This window comes from Mugil cephalus, chromosome 1, assembly GCF_022458985.1.
Source record: "Mugil cephalus isolate CIBA_MC_2020 chromosome 1, CIBA_Mcephalus_1.1, whole genome shotgun sequence".
Classification (NCBI taxonomy): Eukaryota; Metazoa; Chordata; class Actinopteri; order Mugiliformes; family Mugilidae; genus Mugil; species Mugil cephalus.
The window spans coordinates 18,937,773-18,953,212 of record NC_061770.1 but is presented as its reverse complement, the minus strand read 5'-3'; the positions used below and the strand labels follow the sequence as shown (position 1 = coordinate 18,953,212).

The window sequence follows — 15,440 nt, the reverse complement described above, 5'->3', positions numbered from 1 at the left end:
ATTATTCTGCTGACTCTACCAGATATGAATCGTGGCTGTGGGGATTTTTCTCCCATTCATCAAAAATTCCCGTTTGCATCCTGGTCACCAGCCAACTAGATTACTGAGACGCCCTTCTTTTTTTTTTTCTTTTTTTTTCCCTCCAGGTCTAAATCCAGTCAGCTGCTTCGGCTTATTCAGAATGCAGGCCCCTGTATCTCAACTAGATCCAAAGATTTAACCATTTCAGCCCGGATTTGAGACTTTTCTGCCTTTACATACTCATTATAGATCCCTGAATGTACTCTGTACCTGACATGCTACCGTTTTATCAGCCAGGCAGATTTCCCTCTGCTCCTAACAGCACAGCTAGCTTCTCCCAATTCCTCAGTTCATTGTACATCTGTTGCTTATCATTCACCGTATTCTCCTAAAATATCCCAACAGTCTGTCAGCTGGGCTCCACTTTGCACCAGCACTGTAACACTGTTTTTTTTTTTTTTTTTTTTTTTTGCTTTGTTTGAGTGTGTTATGTCTATATCCAGGCATATTTTTCTGGTTTTATTCTCTGCCAGTGCACTTTATCTGACTTTACTCCAGATTTTACAAGTTTTCAAAAACGCTTCACCGGTTCAAATTAGATGCTTAAAGTGCGTACGGGCTTCAAGTGCAGACTTTAGTTTGATCTCACGGTATCCTAGAGTTCATATGCAGTTGGACTAATAACCCTAAATCGTAAATACCATTTTTATATTTAAAATTTCAACATTTTAACACTTGCTCGAAATCCCTTTCTTGAGTTCCGTCGCTGCAGTTGTTTCGAGTTGTTTGTGGACTTTCTGCCCTTAGTTTTTTCTCCAGGAAGCGAGATAAAGCTCCGTGTGGTTGATATCAGGTTGCAGACAGAATGTTCCACCTCTTTGCCCTCTAAAACTCCTCAGTGTGTTTTGTGTGGTCGTCCCCTCTGCTATTAAAAACCAACTTCAAGAGTACTTTTACCCAAAAATCTGTACACAAGTACGTATAGTATGTATAAAACTGTCGGTTTGTAGCCGTCTCGCTATATGGTCTATCTGATTCGTAAGTTAAGGCGATATCTAAAAGCTCTGCAGCCATGTACGCTTCATTTCCTTTGCCCTGTAATACAGAAATGTCATTAGCATCCTCCAGTATGTCCTTCTCTGTGGCAACATCTTTCCCCCACTCCAAGATCTTCAGCCCATACTTGCAAGGTTTCACTATTTACCTTACTGGACTTGTAAAAGGCCTCATAACAACTCCTTATCATATTCTGTGTGGTATTCTTAGTGATGACTCCAGATTAACTCTCCGCTCTGGTGCAGGTTGATCTTAATTTCATCCGTTCAAAGAATGCTGTTCCAGAACTACTTGCATGTTTTATTTGTTAGTCTAATATGGTTTTACGTTCATGAATAGTTTACACCAAGAGGTGAACCCTCTTCATTTGCTCCTGTGAAGTCTTGGATAATGATATTCCGACCTCCCGGGGACTGATTCTCTTCCCCTGCTTGGATTATGTGAAGTGTATTTTTTTTGGAGTATGGAAATCATCATCTACTATTTCTGTCTTCTCTGGGCCTTTCTCATGTTGCTGAGCTCACCAGAGCTGCTTCCTTTTCTCAGAATATGCCAAAGTGTCTGATTTGCCAGTTTTCACATTTCTGCTCCCAGTGTTTCTGCTGATGCTGCTGATGGATTTGTGTGGTTTTTGCACTCAAAGCATGGCCTCTTTTTCTTACATTGCACATGCGCCGATCAGGCATAACATTATGACCGCCTTCCGAATATTGTGTAGGTCTCCCTTGTTCCTCCAAAACAGTTCTAACCCGTCAGAGAAAGGACATGGATCTTCTGAGGGTGTCCTGCAGTGCCTGGCAACAGGATGTTGTCAGTGGGGGGCCTAAGGCCTAAGGGGTCCTGTCGATCATCCCACGGATACTTGATCCGTTTGGGCTCTAGTGAATTTGGAGTCCAGGTCAACACCATCTGCTGTTCTTCATGTTTTCTTTTAGTTGTTCCTAAACCATGTGTGTCTGTGTCAGGCTGCACCCTGCTGGGGATGGCAGCTGCCAACAAGGATGTCATTGCTATGGGGTGGGTGGTCTCGGTGGGTGCTACGTGTCTAAGTAACATCCACATGAATGAATGCCAGGTCCAGAAGTTTTCCAGCAGAACATTGTACTGTGACAAGATGGTGAATGTTATCCACTTCTTCCTGTCAGTGGTTTTAATGTTGTGGCTGATCAGTGTACATTGAGGGTTAACAGCCAGAGGTTCACACGCCCCACACTTGAAATTCACTTGAAGGATTTTTTTTATTTTTTTATTTTTTTTTTCTGTTGAAAAAGAGACTACATGTTAAATAGCTGTAATTCTAACCCTCAAATTAAAGGTGGGAGACTGCGCTTCAACACATCCATTATAAAATGTTTTTGTAAACCCTTAACACATGCAGAGGTGACTGTACATCACATTAAATGTGGTATGTCGCCTAACTCTGCCTGTTACGAGTGAGCTCAGTCACAAATTGGTTGGTAATTAGAACCTTGACTTCAGGGGACCTCTCATTAATGATGGTTTTAAGGTTAATTCTTGACCTGGAGTCAACAACTAAAAGTGTCACAACGTTTTAGAAATTATGTCTGTGAAGGTTCTCAGTCGTCCAGGTCATGGTGATACAAAAGGCGTTTTAAGAAAGGCAACTGGATGAGCAGCAAAACGTCTTCAAGAAATTCTGCACGTCGAGGTTGTAGAAATGAAATCATCCAGATGAATTAAATGTTTTTGAACCTCGGCTCAGCTTTTTTTCATCATAGTGGAGAAAGAAGGTCTAGTGACCACTACTAGTTTATCTGACATAATCCCAGACTATTTCAAAGACACACTTTGTATGAGAGTGACATACACATGTATATTTATACATCCAAGACTCCAAGACTGTACTATAATTTGCTTAACATCTATGAATTAATGGATTAACCCTTAACGCCTGGGCTTTTCTTTTTAATTCCTCTTGAAAAACATTAATAGTAGTACTAATAATAATACTAATACTAATCAGAAACACGTGGGATAAATTTGAAATACAGTTAGCCTCTTTTTCCTTATTACAAGCTAGACTGAGATTTAAAAATCCAGCTGAGAAATTCACGTTTTTATATGATTATATGTAACAGATTAGTGAAGAACAGCTATAAAACATGACGCTATTGTCACTGAACCAGTTCTGAGTTCAACTCTACCAACAGAAATAAAGCAAAACAAACAAATGCTACAACCATTTTAGTCAAAGTACAACTTCATACAGCTTCATTTGGTTAATTTTTAATAGAATAGCCTCTCTTAGTACAGGAGCGTCCATGGTGGAAGGGGTTAATGATCTAGGATATAGGATAGGATCACATTTCATCACTGAGGTATTAACTTAGCAGGGATCTTTCTGGGAATTCTTCTTGGCTTGCTCTGACAAGTTGGACTTTCTTTTGGCTCATTTTCTCCTCTGCACGTTAGGCTCTGTGTTATGCAGTCATTGGGGTATGCACAAAAAAACAAACAAGTCCATCTATTACAGACAATGTGGTATAAACACCTCCACTTCATTGAAAATGAATAGAAGCAACAAACCTGATCTCAAAGTGTCTATATGTAGTTAAACAGAGAGTTCAGTATTTCCTTCTGTAATGGAGGAGAAGTATGAAGTAGCAGAAAATAAACAAGTATCTATAAAGTGAGTAAATTCCCTTTGAGTTATATGCCCCAGATTATGTTTTACTTGTGGCTCTTGTGTGAGATCAAGTGTGAAAGTCGGGGGTGTTGAGGCACAATTCTCTTTTTACTTAACAGAAGCACTTTAATTCAGTTTAACAGCACCACAAACTGCATCCTCCTAAATGATCATCCAGTTCAATCACCACCTTGCTGACGCTGTTCCTACATAAATGTCATGAAGGTCCTGGAGAGACTCGTCCTGGCTCAGCTGAGAGCCCTGGTGGCCTCTGTTTTGGACCCTCCTCCGTTTGCGTATGAGCCTCGTGGTGTGGATGACGCAGGCTGCAGTGAGTTCACTCTCACCTGGATGGTGGGAATGGCACTGTGAGGATCATGTTCTTTGATTTCTCCAGTGCTTTTTAAAACCATTCACCCTTTCTGATGAGTGAGAAGCTGCTCAGGATGGGTGTCAGCTCCTCCTGGATTGATGATGACTTGTCTGACAGGCCCCAGTTTGTGCATCTGTCCAATTCTGTTGTCAGTAATGTGGTGTCACCACAGGGGACTATCCTGTCTCCATTTCTGTTCACTCCTTACACGTTTTTTCTGGTACACCTCTGGGTCCTGCCACCTGTAGATGGACCAAGGTCAATGAGACCAAGGAGCTGGTCAGTGACTTCAGGAGGAAGAGGACACCAGTGGAGCTGATCACTGTGGAGGTGGAAGAAGTGGACCACTACAAGTACCTGGGAGTCCACATGAACAACAGGCTGGGCGAGACATCAGTAGGATCAAAAAAATTTATACGAAAGGCTAGACGGTCGCGTGTGTCAGTGAGGGACTAGACACAGAAGGACACTGGACAAACTGCTCTCCATTATGGACAATCCATCCCATCCACTACACCAAACATTAGGGGGTCTGCGGAGCTCATTCTCCAACAAACTGATTCAGCTCTTCTCCCATAGTGAAAGACACAGAACTTCTTTTATAGCCCATTCTGTCCAACTGTATAGGATCTCCTCATCCTCACTAAACTACTATGACCAAGCTATTTCCCTTGTGGACCATTAAAGTCTGTCTAAGTTTAGAAGGTGTGTTAATTCAAGTGAAGGTTCGAATTAAACAAATAAACAAATAAATTAACTTAATTAGTTAATTAATTAATTACTTAATAATTATTGCGGTGACACGCCGCCGTGATTCGGCTTCACGTGGACGTCTCGGTTCCGAGGGCGGTGCCGCCTTTGTGAGGTCAACCGAACCATGCGCCCCCTTTTTTGGTTCACCCGGCCGCCCCATTGGTTGGCGCAGCGGAAGTCCGTTACGTCAGCGGCATCCGATTCGTCGTCGCTCGTGGTAGCATGTTAGTCTGTCGGAGAACGGCTTTTGTTACTCACATTTGCCACACACTCACAAACACGTTGGTTCTTGAGGCAGTTTGGCAGCTGTCATGGACCACATTAAAGATGGATGGTTTACGGAGTCGTGCGCGTTATGGCCGGGTCAAGCAATGAGCCTGCAGGTGGAGGAGGTCCTCTACCACAAGAAATCAAAATTCCAGGATGTTATGGTTTTCAAGAGGTGAGTACTTTGAGCTCCACAACTAGTGCTAATGCTGCTAGCTATTCGCAGCAGTCCACTAGCAGGGAGCCCTGTGAGCCCAAAGCTCGTTTCTTCAACATGTGAGTTTCTGACTTTGCCTTCCATAGTGACACATGTGTCGCCAAAATAGTGGCATTAGTAAGAATGACTCTGGAAAACAGCAATTAACAATCAGAACAGGTTAAGAAGAATACCGGGAGCAGTTTATTTATTAAACCACCCGGTCTTTTATTGGCTCGTTTAATAAATGAACCACCTGGTGAAACCCTCTCTGGTTTATTTATTAAAGAATGCTTAGCAATCATCTGCTACAAATCTGCATCCTACTCAAGCTGTTTTAAAGCATGTTTATCTCCATAGTGTAGAAGGTTTCAAATCTGCCCCATTCTTCACTTTTCAGTAAAACCTATGGGAATGTGTTGGTGCTGGATGGAGTGATCCAGTGCACAGAGAGGGATGAGTTTGCCTATCAAGAAATGATTGCCAACCTTCCCCTGTGCAGTCATCCTTGTCCCAAGAAGGTATCGATCTGTCTCGTTGTGAGATTTCTAAATCTGCATGCACGAACGCCTCCTGTTCAAACAGTAGGCTTGTTGCTCGTTTCCCCTGCAGGTGCTCATTATTGGCGGCGGAGACGGCGGCGTGGTGAGGGAAGTGGTGAAGAATCCTCTGGTGGAATCTGTGGTTCTGTGTGAGATCGATGAGGTGGGGTCACGGACAGCGATCGTGGCCTCTCTAATGAGCTCATGATCGTTTTTTTTTTTTTAACTTGTTTTTACTTTTTTCTCACCACCGTGTCACCGTGTTGTTTCCTCTGTAGGATGTCATTAACGTATCGAAGAAGTTCCTCCCCGGACTGGCCAAAGGGTTCTTCAATCCCAAACTCACCCTCCATATTGGAGACGGCTTTGAATTCATGAAGCAGAACCAGGAGGCCTTCGACATCATTATAACGGATTCCTCAGACCCAGTTGGTAGGTGACATCCTTGAAGCGGTTTTTTATTTCTTTTATCTCTTAGGGAATTATTCCCATTCTGAGTTCTTGGTCTTTTTGCAGGACCCGCTGAGAGTTTGTTCAAGGAGTCTTACTATCAGCTGATGAAGACGGCACTGACAACCGGTGGAATCCTTTGTTCCCAAGGTAAGTTTGAGTTTTAGTACAAGTTTTCATTCGGAGTAAAATAGGTAATGTCTAAATGACAATTTGCTTGTGCTTTTCACATGTACTGGATGTGCTGATCATTGTTTACATGAGGGCTACAAGTATTATTTTTTATTTCTTAAATCTATTATTTATTCTATTAGGTGATTAATCCCACCTTCATAATGCGGTATATGTATAGCACAGTTTACTCTTTTTATATTTTTTTTCTATATTTCTTTGATTTTCCAGACTTATATATGTATTATACTAATGTATGTGTGAACATAATGTGGTGGCAAAGAGAATTCTGATGCTGATCTGTCCATAATTTTTCTATTTTCTGACTGAATCCTTAATAATGAACAGATCTTCCCCAGGTACATTTTTATTTCAACACGGTGGATCTGCTTTGGCCTGAGCTGCTGTGCCACAGTGGGTGGCGGTTTGATTTTTAGTAGTTGTGCAACGTTCTCTGTGCTAGTTTAAAGAATATATACAGTGCAGACGTTCAGGTTCCTCCGGTATTTCTGAAACCCGGAAGCTGCCATAGTAAGAAGAGTCATGCCACATGAAGTTTAGCTCGTCTTGTTCATGTCGCTTTACCATGGAGTGGTGCTGTTAAAACCAGACATGAATTAACACGCCCTTCCTTCTGTTCTTGCCACAATTTCTCAGGAGAGTCTCAGTGGCTCCATTTGGAGCTGATAAAGGAGATGCGAACCTTCTGCAAGACCCTATTCCCTGTGGTGGACTACGCCTACACCACCATCCCAACATATCCCAGCGGCCAAATTGGATTCATGCTCTGCAGTAAAAATGCTGTGAGTGTGCTTGTCCTTCTCCACCACACATTTTAAATAACTGAGGTATAATAGCACAATAACTGATGATTGCTGATGTCTCCCTATACTTTCTATTCAGGAAACAAATTTCAAGGAACCAGTGAAAGCTCTGTCAAAAGAAGAAATAGAAACTATGAACCTTAAATATTACAACCCTGAAATTCACAAAGCATCGTTCATCCTCCCCGAGTTTGCAAGGAAAGTAAGTTGTTCAAATGAAAGTTTCAGGTTTGATTGATGTGAGGGTGATTCAATACTGTTGCGAGTCCTCACTCACCGTCTTCTCGACTATTGACAGGTACTCAGCGAAGCATGACCAGCAACAACGACACACCGTCATGTTCGTCCTCCACCCGGCCCTCAGACAACAGACAGCCAGCTCCGTTCTGCAGGTTCTCCTCAACACAGAGCACCATCTCCCAAATCCGCCGGTTCTCACCGAGTCATTCAGTGAAAACGTTAAGTTCAATTCAGCGTTTCCTTTCTCCAGTCTTAACACGCTCTTTGTGACGTATTTGATTTATCATTTCCTCCCCCCCCTTTTAATTGTGTTAATCACCATCTTGTGAGCAGCAGTTTGATGGGCTGGGGGGGCGGGGCTGAGCTGGAAGAGCATTGTCATCAAACCTGACCTCACTCTGAAACAGTGTACTGTTTATATGATTTACTGTATCCACACATTTTGCAATATATTACATATATACACACACTGTATATCTGTAATGTGTTGCTGCACATTTATTCGTGATGTTAAATATCAGTTCGTGCTCACTGGAAAGTACGCAGAAGCCATCTGTCATGGCTGCATACTCAGAATATTCTTGTTTCCACTACACATGGACCCTATAGTGCCTGAAGTAGGTTGTGTGTTGTTGAAAAATAAAATATATACTGTACCTATCGTAAGATACTGTCCTAGAGGAAAGAGATGAGGGGGATAATCCCTTTAAAATTTTGATGACTTTATATGAAAGCAGCCTGGGAGACTAAAATATTAAAAGCATTAAAAGGAAAATAAAGGAAAAAGAAAAATCAGTGTATTTGGAAATCTGCAATGCAAGACATTTTTTTTTTAAAGATGTTGATTCATTATGCAATTAGAACTTCCAATATTGGGTATTGACTGCAGGTAGTGAACTCATACTGTATTAGGCCTGTATTCTAATAAGTCTTATTGCCGGATGCAGTTAATTCCTCTCCCAGTGGAAATCTAATGTTTCAGTGCGGTGTATTCGTTTGTTGAGCTTATGTCAAACACAGAATCTTACTACCTGTTTGTTAGTTCAATCCACATCAAGTTTTTGTTGAGACGTAAAGTCATACATGGAGGAATTTGTGTTTTTATAAGAATTAAGAACTGTAATAAATTGGTAACACATAAAATCAGTTTTTAAAAATCATGATTTTTGTTTTGCCTGGTCTCTTTTCATGTGTCCAAACCCTGTCTTAAAGACTTCAGTCAATCTTTACTTACTGAACATCACTTTCCAAGAACCTGTACATTTACACATTGAAAGGCTGCTTAAAAGTCTTTGTGCCTTTTTTAGAATTTTCTACATTTCTGCATAAAAATGATGCAAAACATAAGCTGATTTTTACACTGTAGCTGAAACATAGGACTACACACCAACCAATCCGTTTTCCACCTGGAGGAGGAGCGGTTATATAGTGGACACACCTGAAATCAATCAGCAGCTTGGAGGAGAACCACGGACGAGTATTGGGGCCATCCATGAGGGAAAAAATAGAGGAGGTAGAAATTTCGACGAAAAAGTAGAAAGTAAATCTTTAAACCGGAAGTACCGTACGCGTGTGCTACCGTATAGTACTCTGCCGCGTAGAGTATTGGGGCTTAATTAATAATTCATATTAATTAATTTATATTTTTTTCAAGTTATATTGCTGATACTATTGACATATATCAGTCCAATATATCAGCAACATAACTGAAAAAAATAATCAGAATACATTGCTTAATATTAATTATTAATTAAGCCCCAATACTCATCCGCGACGTATCTTACGCAAACGATAGACTACAGCCGGTTGAAACGTCTACTTTCGACTTATTTTTTTCTCGAAATTTCGACTTTTTTCTCAAAGCGCATGATGAAAAAAAAAATCTCTAACCTTTTTTGTGACCGTGACCTTTTTTAGTGACCGTAGACAGAAAAAGATAACTAAGAGTAAATCTAGCTTTTGTAAATATAATATTAATCCATAACTTATTTAAAAGAAGAACTAAACTCAGCTGGATGTACCTGACTATATTAGGAGAAAGCGACTGGTGGGAGAATCTGCAGTTCAAATGACGTTGGATGAAGATCTCTCGGACTGACGTGGATCCCACCATGGTGGACTTTACCTTCCCTTCTCACATAGCTAAGTTATCTTCCAAACTTCTCACACTTTCCTTGCACCTCTCATTCACACACTATGAACTGAACTACCACTCCCATTCACACATTCGGATTTTATTTTGAAATTTAAAAGTTTCACTATTTTATGTCTTTTTATGACAATTGGTTAAATGTAGCACTAGCTCTCTTGACACCTTTTTGAGTATTGACCTTCGTGAAAATGTTGGATCTCAAGTCAAGACATATTAATTTGATCTTTAGGCATGTTGAGTTATAATGTTGTTTATATACAACTAATTTAATTAAAGTAAATTGAAACTGGCGGCGTTTCATTTTATGCATGCCTTTTGTAGCAGAGGTGCCAAGGCTAACTTTATTAATTATTAATCCCCTAATTTTGGTCTTGGCAGGTTGACAGTATAATTTACTTTCCTGTCTGGCAGCCAACTCTAATTTTGATAAAGCCTAAAAAGTAGAGAAAGAGAAGCCAATGGAACAGATGAAACAGAAATATTATTTGTGTATTTGCATGTTCTAGAAAATGGCCCAATATTACATATCAGTTGCATATCATGAGTGCAATTCTAGGATTAAAATTCCACTAAATGTAACGAGACTAGTGAAAATCAGGCATTTGTCAGGGATCTTTTAGAAACATGGTTTTTATGGAAGTGTATGATGGTGTTGCTGCTCAGGAAGGAGAAGGATTACAAGCCATTATTTCCTTCCTAACTAACTCTAATTCACCACCTCTTACCTGATGTTACCTCCGCCTGCATCTCTCTAAGGATGGATGGAGTTTTTCTTAATTTTTAAAAGCACAACAGGGACATTTTACGCTTCATTACAGTAATGTGCGTCCAAACTTTTGACAGGTAATTTATGTTACATGCTGTTTTCTTTAACCAGGAGCAGTCAGGCAGGTGGACGTGTTGCAGTCCCAGCGCAGTTCCAGTATTCAGACACAAGGTGGCATCATTGATTCTGTCCTGTTTCAGTCAGTCTTTGCAAAATGTTATTTTTTAAAAAAAGGTAGAATGCATTTGAATGATTCTTTGGATTCTTTTTGAACTTAAATGAAAATCCCCTCGGCTGTGTTAAATTATTGCGGAGCCGCTGAAGCGCTGTTGCTGTTCAGTTGCGTCAATGTCAGTGATTGTTGTGTAGGGCCTCGGAGCTCGCAGATTTTTCATTAATTGTGAGAGGGATGATGATGTGATGCACCTCCAGCAGGGCAGTACGTTATACTCCCTTTATATTGTATCAAGATGCGATAATGAGTTTGCACGCACTGTAATATTGGAAATGAGACATATGTCTACTGATCTACTATAGGACCTCTGAGACCACGGTAACCATGACTGTCTTAATGACAATGTCTGTATCACAGTAGCAGAACTGTGTATTAGATTTCTTGCAGAAGTCAAATTTAAATGCCTCCAGTGCAGTTAAATAGACGGATTAACTCAAATTTTCCAGATCCACACGTTTATTAGATAACGTCCTTGGATAATGGACAACGCTACGTAGACGTAGGGAAATGGAGTCTTCTAGGCACGTTTAAACAATCTGGGAGCACCTATAGCAGCCACCATGCTGACGCTTCTCACTTTTTAAAGCCTCTTGCAGGTTTGGCCGTATAGAGCTTTAAGGCGTCCGGTTGTTAAAGATTCTTCAAACACTCTCGACTGCCAATTACAACCATTTCAGAAGTCAGCTAATCTTCGGACTGGCTTTGGGCCTTCTTGAAATCAGAGGAAAATACGCCAAAAAGTGTTGTGAAGGCACGGCGAATCCATTTCGGTATATGAGACGGGGCATATCGGAATGTAAGTACTGTATGTTCCCTACCAGGAGGACAACAGTAAACTCCCTCAGTGAGTGGGTTGCATCTTCTTAAACTCTTCAGCCAATTTGTTCTTAGACAGGGATGTGTGCTTTATGCTGTAATCTCTTCACCGATTAAAAAAAAGAGACAAGGACAGTTTTAAAATCTTAAGATTTAGGAATTTACATATTAATTTACATTTTTCTATATATACATATAAACTATATGTTGCTGTGTATGTGAATTGTACAGTATATGCCCAGATGCTCTGGCACAAATGAAGTTCCTAACAGAAAAATAAAGTTCTCTCAATTGAATTGAATTGAATACTGTAGAAGGCAGCAGTGCTGGAAACTGTTCCTCATTGGAAAGCAGTGAAAAGAGGGCCCGAAAACAATTTTCAATTTTCAGAAAACAGAAACTTGCACTGCAACTTGGAAAAAAAAACTATGCACCTAAATAGATAAATACAAAGGTCTTCAACAGAGGCACTGCAGGGGCGTCACAAAATCTTTGGTTGATAAGACATTTATATATATATATATATAAATCTTATTATTATTATCTAAATTTCTTTAAATACACATGAATCCAACAGATTTTATTAAAGGGATAGCTTAATATTTAATGCGAAATGATGATAATAATAATAATGTATGATTATAAATAGCACTAGACAGTTTAATATAGAACACATATTTTAGGTAGCTACTTAATTTCTCCATCAGTTTGGGGGTCCTTGGCTTGAAAAATGTTAAAGACCCCTGAATAAATAGATAAATAATGGGGGAAAAAATTCAACTTGTAAAGATGGAGTGAATATAAATGCATTTGAATATAACAGTCCTGCACTAAATCTTATCTTTGTAACTCTTTTAATGTTCGTATAGATCAGAAAGGCGGTGGTTCAACTAGATGGTCGTCTTGAAGGATGTAATATGTGGTGGTGTTAAACTAGACTGTAAGAAACAAGGTGTTTCTGTTATTTAGCCTGTAGCCCACTGAATACAACAGCGTTGCCAAAGTAATAGGAACGTATGTCGGCACAGCACAGTACAATTCAATAGTACTTAAAGCCACGGCCACCAAAAATAAAAAAAAACAGCTTTATGTTTGCATTTGTGTTCACTAGTGTACCTAACGAACTTGCGGTTAGTATATAAGAGGAATATAACTCTCATGGTTGTTTTTATTGATAGAAAACCTGCCTTTATTATCCATCCTGAACCAACATCCTTTATGGCTTTAATTCAGAAAAGAAACTTAAATACAAATCATCTGTTCCTTTTTACATCTAGACCTGTTGAAGAAGAACCTCTGCCTCTTTCTTTCTTTCTTTCTTTCTTTCTTTTGCACCATTAGACCTGTGATGTGCATTTCCTGAACACGCTTCCCCGAGCCAACAGGAGTGCCAGACGGCTCAATTGTAATCTGCAGGTGTCAAAGAGGCGCGCGGCAGCTTTCTGACGAGAGTCAGATGTTGCCCGAAAGAAGAGTGCCACACGCCGACCTGTGTTTGCAGTGAAAGATACATCAGCGGCTTGTGTTCGGTTGGTATTCCTTTCAGGTTTGTTTGATTGCCACTTCGGGAAAATGTGACCACTTTATATGGAGTGTTAAGGACGGTTAGAGTGCATCCGGTGACGCTTGATGAGTTCTGGGATGGTGCCTCCACATGCCTGAAAGGTAATGTTTGCATTGTCTGTAATAACCGCCAGTACATTAGTCGATGTCAGAGCCCGGCTACAGCCCGCTGACGTTCGCTGCAGATGTTCCCTCCACGGTGAATTGCGTGAACGCAAAACCACCAATTTGACAAAGAGGTTAACTTTCAAATGGTTCCATTTGTTGTGCCCTGACCCCTTCATCTCCCCTCCTCTTTCATGCTGCACACACCCCTCAGCATCACACACACACACTCCGTCATACACCCACCACCTCTCTACGTCAGTGGCATACAAGGAGGTGAGGGGGGGGAGGTGTATAAAAGAGTGAGGGACTTTGGAGGAAGAGCAGAGCAAACATCTGTGGTTTCCAACTCTTATGAGCCACCAGCACTTTCTTCACCGCTCTCCTCTGGACCTCTGGCTAGTCTGAGCTGCTCGGACTGTTCGGACATACGCAACACACGCACACACGCACACAAGCGTGCTCTCTCCTGTCTTTGCGTGCATCCTGGTCGGTCACCTGCACTCCTGTCACAGCATGCAGCTCCTGGTGGTGTTAGCAGCTCTCATGGGGGTTCTGTTCAGCGTTAGAGCAGCTGCCGTGCTTCCTGTGGAGGATAGGAGCCCCGTCCACGTGAGCAGGGTGAGGACATTATTATTATTAATGTTTTTTTTTCTGTCTGAATTTGAATTGGGATGAGTTAAAGAATGGTTGAAAAATTGAGTGACTGTTTTTTGTACCATATCCTGTAAAAAAAAAAAAAAAACAATAGTTATAGTAGTTATTAATCAATTTCATCTTTTAAGAAATGCAGATAGATTTAAAATGCATGTTTTCTGTGATTCAGTATCTTGTGTTACATTTTCCTGTTTTTTTTGTTTTTGGCCAGGAGCTGAGCAAAGAGCGCAAAGAACTGATCCTGAAGCTGGTGTCCGGCTTGCTGGACGGAGCGCTGGACACCAACATGCTGCCAGGGGAGGCGGCACCTGTGGATCTGGAGGAGCCGCTGGAGTCTCGTCTGGAGGAGAGGGCTGTCTACAACAGGCTATCGCTGCCTCAGCGCGACCGCAAAGCCCCCTGTAAAAACTTCTTCTGGAAAACTTTCACCTCCTGCTAACAGCGCCGCCACCCCCAGCCTCACAGAAAAAGAAAAAAAAAGAAAAGAAAAACGCTCGACAACGGCTCTGGCTGCCTCCTGTACTACTCCGTCCCTCCCGGCTCTACATGAACTGTAGTAGATCTCAGCTGTACATATCATCATATCTACACCTGTCAGACATGCAGCATCGATGGACTCCACTGAGACAGTGTGTTGGTTGAAATATTAATTATTTATGTACCTATTTATGTATACAATGTATGTATTTATGTATGTAACAGTTTCTTTCAGGGTCCACAATAAAGCATGGATATAATATTTGAGATAATGGTTAATTGCTTTTGCACCTAGAACATTTGCTGCTCTGATATAAATGCAAACGTCGCGGCTGTATTTTTATTGGGACCTCGCACATTTACTACTACGCGTTACAAAAAAAACAGAGAAAATCTTTTGGGTTTTGTTGTGTGAAACTGTATTTCAATATATCAACCAAAAAAAACAAAAAAAAAACAAAAGAAAACAAGTTGCGGTCCTAAATGACACGAATCTAATCTCCCAGATTCTTTCTAGTCTTTCTAGTTAGATGGGAAAATGCTCCATGCATGGGAGCAAATTTAAAACAAACACAAAAAAAAAGAAAACAGAACATGACAACATTGAGAAATTTAGAATAAAAGTGCCTCATTTAGATTCATGTGTTAGATGTATGAATAAAAATTGCACACTTAACAGAAGTAACTCATGATCCGTGTTGTGTCTTTTTCAAAATGTGAAAGCAATTGCGCGCGTACGCGTTGGCACATGTCTCGCCCTGGTGCCTATTAATTCCAAGTCACAACTTGAGATGCTCCAGTGACTTAACGCGGGTCATTAAACGCGTCAGTTAAGACTGGAAAGTAAATGAATCAGGAGCTTCCCTCTCGCTCAGTCGGCGCAGTTGCAGTTCACGAGCGTCTTGGAGAAACAGAAGGCAACGGCTGCGTGCGGCAGAGCTGTGTTAACACTTAAAGAGAAAAGATCAGAGCTGGTAAACAAACCGACGAAGGGAACGACGTGCGACGTTAATATAAATCTGACCTCACTGTTTGGCGGTGAAAGGCTCGTGCATGTGCGTGCTGAGATAATGAAGTGTTCCCGTATGTGACCCCTGTCAAACTCGGGTTTATGATGCTTGCAGCAAAC

General features: G+C 40.9%; 2 protein-coding genes across 2 annotated transcripts; both read left to right on the top strand.

The window, feature by feature from the left end:
• Window positions 1-5,100: 5,100 nt before the first annotated feature.
• On the top strand, window positions 5,101-8,700 carry srm (spermidine synthase). Its single transcript, XM_047568033.1, has 8 exons — window positions 5,101-5,292; window positions 5,714-5,834; window positions 5,926-6,018; window positions 6,134-6,287; window positions 6,372-6,455; window positions 7,134-7,279; window positions 7,380-7,502; window positions 7,599-8,700. Exons 1-8 carry the CDS (start codon window positions 5,162-5,164, stop codon window positions 7,614-7,616), a joined length of 870 nt encoding a protein of 289 aa, XP_047423989.1. The 5' UTR covers window positions 5,101-5,161; the 3' UTR covers window positions 7,617-8,700.
• Window positions 8,701-13,488: 4,788 nt separating this feature from the next.
• Window positions 13,489-14,578, top strand: sst7 (somatostatin family member 7). The gene is made up of 2 exons (XM_047597477.1): window positions 13,489-13,798; window positions 14,046-14,578. The coding sequence occupies exons 1-2, from the start codon at window positions 13,694-13,696 to the stop codon at window positions 14,271-14,273; spliced, it is 333 nt and encodes a 110-aa protein (XP_047453433.1). The 5' UTR covers window positions 13,489-13,693; the 3' UTR covers window positions 14,274-14,578.
• The last annotated feature ends 862 nt before the right edge of the window (window positions 14,579-15,440 follow it).

Bases quoted from the DNA above. Each gene is read 5' to 3' on its own strand.
- sst7 (XM_047597477.1), top strand. From the start codon at position 13,694: ATGCAGCTCCTGGTGGTGTTAGCAGCTCTCATGGGGGTTCTGTTCAGC. The intron at 13,799-14,045 runs GTGAGGACATTA...GTTTTTGGCCAG, and splicing joins GCCCCGTCCACGTGAGCAGG to GAGCTGAGCAAAGAGCGCAA.
- srm (XM_047568033.1), top strand. From the start codon at position 5,162: ATGGACCACATTAAAGATGGATGGTTTACGGAGTCGTGCGCGTTATGG. The intron at 6,288-6,371 runs GTAGGTGACATC...GTCTTTTTGCAG, and splicing joins GGATTCCTCAGACCCAGTTG to GACCCGCTGAGAGTTTGTTC. The intron at 6,456-7,133 runs GTAAGTTTGAGT...ACAATTTCTCAG, and splicing joins TGGAATCCTTTGTTCCCAAG to GAGAGTCTCAGTGGCTCCAT.